Genomic DNA, 4,578 nt, shown 5'->3' with positions numbered 1-4,578 from the left:
GATTTGACCCTGGTTGAAAAAAATTGGATCTGACCCTTTTGCTACCGTCGGAGACCTTGGCGGTAGGGTATAACAACCTACCGCCAAGGCCCCTGGCGGTAGGAAAATGGTCTACCGCTAGAGAGGTTGGCGGTAGCGCATGTGACCCTGCCGCCAAGGGGTCCGGCGGTAGGCCCTTGTGCCTACTCAATCTTTAACTTAGAAATCTTTTTACGGTAGGCGTACAACCCTATCGCGAGGGGCCTTGGTGGTAGGTTGTTATACCCTACCGCCAAGGGCTCCGACGGTAGCAAAAATGTCAGATTCGATTTTTTTTTTCCAACGGGATTAGATCCGGCTAAACTTACATAAAAAGGTCAAAACACAAAATTTTGCCGCTTCTCGATGAATGAGGGGCAAAAAAAAGACAAAACTAAGGAGAAGAAGTGGACTGCGCTTGACGGCTCTCCCATGTCGTCTAAAAAAGGACCTTCATCTCTTAAATAGGATGGGTGGCGGTAGTTGGATGCTCAAAGCATGATCCCGTGACGGACACCTAGCACACTCGTGCGGGCATCCTGAGGCAAATTTGAACTAAAAATGCATCCACGTAGACACAATTCTGGTATGAATTTCGAATTAAAAATGTGTTCACATGAACACCAAGCATATATAATTCAAGTATGCGGTGGTGTATTGGGCTATCATTTTTATATGTTATGGTCCAAACCGATATAATTCAATTATCAATCGGTGGATTGGGTCATGTTTTCTCTTCGTTCTGATCCATGTTAATATAATTTAATTATGAGTCGGTGGATTGGGTTATCGTTTCTGTCTGTTACGGTTCAAACGGACATGCCCGGACTATATATATCACATCATTCTTTTCTTAATCAAAGCTTTTTTAGAAAAGGATCTCGAGCCGCATCCCTAATAGTCCTTCCAAGATGTCTTTTTCTCGTCGATAAAATAAAATTTCCGTAGTCGCGCCCTAAGCCGCCGAATTTTGCCGGTTCGGAAACTTTTTCGGCCCGATGATTCCAGGGCAAACCCAGCATGCCAAGGGCACCTGAGGGCTCCGGCGAAAGGGAAAGTGGCCCGTGGACCAACACTGCCAGGCGAAAAATGCCTTTTCCGTCCATATTCGACCCACGCACGGCAGAACGACACTTCCCCTTTCGCTGCCATGCCGATATCGGCACCGCCCCCCGCCCACAGCCACTTCCCCGCCGCTAGAAAGTTCATTCCGACGCCGGAAAGAGAGGGTTTCAACGCGACAACCTCTATCCCAAATACTGGCTGAGCTTTCCATGGCTCAGATCACACAAGAGAGGATACTGACGGCTACCCGCCCACCATGCCCGGTATGTCTTTGGCGATTTGCCTGTTCGGCGATGGACTTCAACGACGAGGAGGTGTTCGCGGCTTTGATTAAGGAGGAAGCCGAGGTCGAAACCGACTACGAAGAGCACCTTATGATCCTCGTCGTTCTGGCCGGCCTGTTCGCAAAGAATGCAAAGCCGCGGCGAGATGGCTTGGCGTCGGGCCGCCGCAAGATCAAGCTGAGTTCCAAGACCCACATGTGCATCAAGAACTGCAACACAATTTGGTGGAGCACCTATGAAGGCTCAAGGACAACGTCTAGTTGGATGTGTTTTAATTTGTGTTCGACTTATGAGCTTGCTTCGTTGAACTACTTGATTTGTGTTGATTTTATGTGATAAACTATGTGATAGGAATTAGTTATCGTTAATTTTGTGCGAAAGTAATGAATTCATGTCGAATTATGCCGAATATGATTTGAAACTCGATGGCTAGGGGAGAGGGATAAACTTGGGAGGGCGGTTGGAAGGTGAAGCTCCCTACGCCAAAAATAACGTTAACATGCCTCCAAAAGACGCTATTTTACGTCTAAAACACCCTTGAGGATGCGCAGTCGAACGTCCCAAATGACCCTCATAAATGTGCGGATGCGTCCGGTCAATTACCGATAGGAGAGAGAAGGGAAAAAAGTCCACAGATGCGTTGGCCAATGACCGATAGGAGAGAAAAGAAAAAGTGACCTAATCGGATCATTCATATAATCCATATATGTTTAAGTTGAATCCTCGTACTCATCTCAAATATAAAAAGGATATGAGGGGTCATCGATCCGTTCGGTCAGTCCACCGCGTATAACACGACCCCACCCCCAGACCATCTTTTTTTCCTCTTCTTCTTTACCAATCACATGTAAGTGATCTAACATATGAAAAAAACCAAAAAATACGAATGACTAAATAGAAAACATGAGTGACCAAACACGTTATTTAGGGGGGGCATATTTGCTATGTCCGACCGATGCTATGCTATAAGGACAGGAGACGACCGATCATAACGCAAAGACTACAGTAGTACGAAACTATTAGGGCCCACTTCTGTTCCCATTACAGTTTACACCAGGCCTCTTCCCAGCCTGTTATCCCGGCCAACTACTCGAGCGCGCCACGTTAGCGAGCGCCGGCCGACAGGCGTCAACGTCGGCGCGTCCCGGCGCACGACGCCACATTATTGTCGAAAAGCACGTCGTAGCCGACGCTGGTTACGTTCCTCAAGTAGCAGCCGCCGTTGCTGGCGCCGTAGTTGTACACCTGGTGCATCCGCCACGACGCGCCGGCCACCTGGTCGTCCCGGAGCACCACCTCCGCCTCCGCCACCTGCTCGTTGCGCAGCGTGCTCGTCACCGCCCCGCCGCCGCCCGCGCGGGACTCCACGAACCCGATCTCCACGCGCCGCATCAGCCGCTGCGACGAGGTGCCGCTGCCGTTGCCGCCCTGGAAGATGTAGAGCGGGAAGCTCTGGTGCACCTGCTGCGCGTACGCGCCGCCGCCGACGTCGGTGTGAGCGTCGGTGGTCTGGTTGATCACCTGCGCGCCGCCCTTGTTGCTCACCACGTTCGAGTTCGCGAAGCTGAGACGCTGGGCGAACGTGGTGGTGATGTTGCCGCGCGACGAGCTTACCCACCCCGTGGCCGAGATGTTGCGGCTCGCCGTCGCGCGGTACTCCCCGTCGATGCCGTCCACGGAGTGCGAGGTGATGCTCCCCGACAGCTTGGGCGCGTCGTAGGAGATGAGGCCGCCGGTGGTCGTGGAGCCCTTGGGGTCGAGCCAGAGGTGGAGGTTGCCGTTCACGTACCACGAGTTCTGCGCGTTGGTCACCGCGAACCCGACCTCGTGCTCCTTGCTGTCCAGCAGCTTCCCCAAGAACGGCGTGAGCTCGATGTCGTAGGTGGGCAGGTTGAACGAGCCAATGCTGGTGATGGGGCGCCAGATGAGGGGGTTGATGCCGCCGGTGTAGATGACCGGGAACGGCCACACGGCACCCACGACGTCGCCGTCGAGCAAGACAGTGACCTCGCGGAATGGCCCGTTCTGGTCCGGTGTGTTCATGTACCAGAACTCGTCGGAGTAGTGGGACGAGACGTAGACCTCGAGCACCGCGCGGTAAGCGTTGGCCGGCACGGCGACGCGCGTGGACTCGATGTCAGTCTTGTTCTGGACCACGAACCAGAGCCCATCGTCGAGAGGCAGGCTCCTTGAGACGGGGACGATCAGGTCGGCGGGCGTCGACGCTGCCGCCGTCAGCTGGGCCTTGCGCCGGAAGTAGAGGTGAAGCGTGAGGTTCGCGTAGTAGACGCCGTTGTAGGTGTCGTCGATGAGGTTGCCGAGGTACACGGCGAGCGTGGAGTTGCCGGCCGCGAGGAGGGACGCGTACTTGGTGACGTCCTTGTGCACGGACCACGTGACGCCGCCCGGGCGCGGCTCGGCGGTGCTGCCGCGCAGGAGCTCCGCCCCGCCGAGCCAGACGCCGAAGATGCGGTCGTACTGGACGCCGTGGCAGTCGGCGCGCCACTCGAGGACAGCGAGCGAGACGTCCCCCGCGCCGCTCAGGCAGGACGGCGGCGAGTAGGCGGCGGTGACCGGCGGCTTGTTGAGGGTGAGCGCGAAGGACTGGGAGAGGAGGAGCGTGGAGCAGGGCCCCGAGCTCCCCCGCGGCGGGTGCAGCGGCCGGTTGACCTCGAAGAAGGTGGTCTTGGCCTTGGCGAGGTGGCGAGCCGGCAGCGCCGCCTCGACCGTGGCGACGTCCTCGGCCGAGAGGCCGAGGCGGTGCGGCCTGGCAACGGAGAAGTGGGAGTGGGCGAGCAGAGTGAAGAAGCAGAGGAAGAGGAGGCGGGGAGCAGAGGAGGTAGGCATGGTGCGTGCACGGTTGTGTCCGCGTGAAGGCTGAGAATTTAAGGGGAACATACTCCATCAGATAGCTGAGAAATACGAGTATTATATAGTACAATAAGTAAAGAAAACCGTACAACAATATCTATCTCGTCGTATAAACAAATGTACTTTGTATTCTGGGAATATTCAGCTTTGTGAGTGCCGTATAACGGCAAACCAAAGTGGCGAGTAGGTAGGTGGAATTATGGGACTTTTGGGATGGCTCGAGTTGTCCACTAGTCAGTACAATAATAACCCGGAAAAATACAGGGAGCGACGATCACACTACACGGAGGTGCCAAAAACAGCTGGAAGCATATAGCCTCCAGCTCCAAGTTCCACTAGA

General features: G+C 54.7%; 1 protein-coding gene across 1 annotated transcript; it reads right to left on the bottom strand.

Annotated features, from left to right (window-relative positions):
• Positions 1-2,258: 2,258 nt before the first annotated feature.
• Positions 2,259-4,280, bottom strand: LOC123443173 (peptide-N4-(N-acetyl-beta-glucosaminyl)asparagine amidase A-like). The gene has a single exon (XM_045119466.1). The coding sequence runs from the start codon at positions 4,263-4,265 to the stop codon at positions 2,496-2,498; it is 1,770 nt and encodes a 589-aa protein (XP_044975401.1). The 5' UTR covers positions 4,266-4,280; the 3' UTR covers positions 2,259-2,495.
• Positions 4,281-4,578: the final 298 nt, after the last annotated feature.

The sequence above is a fragment of the Hordeum vulgare genome, chromosome 3H (assembly GCF_904849725.1).
Source record: "Hordeum vulgare subsp. vulgare chromosome 3H, MorexV3_pseudomolecules_assembly, whole genome shotgun sequence".
In the NCBI taxonomy this organism is placed as follows: Eukaryota; Viridiplantae; Streptophyta; class Magnoliopsida; order Poales; family Poaceae; genus Hordeum; species Hordeum vulgare.
This window is presented reverse-complemented; position numbering and strand designations above follow the sequence as displayed.

What these genes read in the sequence shown, in the direction of transcription:
- LOC123443173 (XM_045119466.1), bottom strand. Translation starts at nt 4,265, where the DNA reads ATGTTCCCCTTAAATTCTCAGCCTTCACGCGGACACAACCGTGCACGC.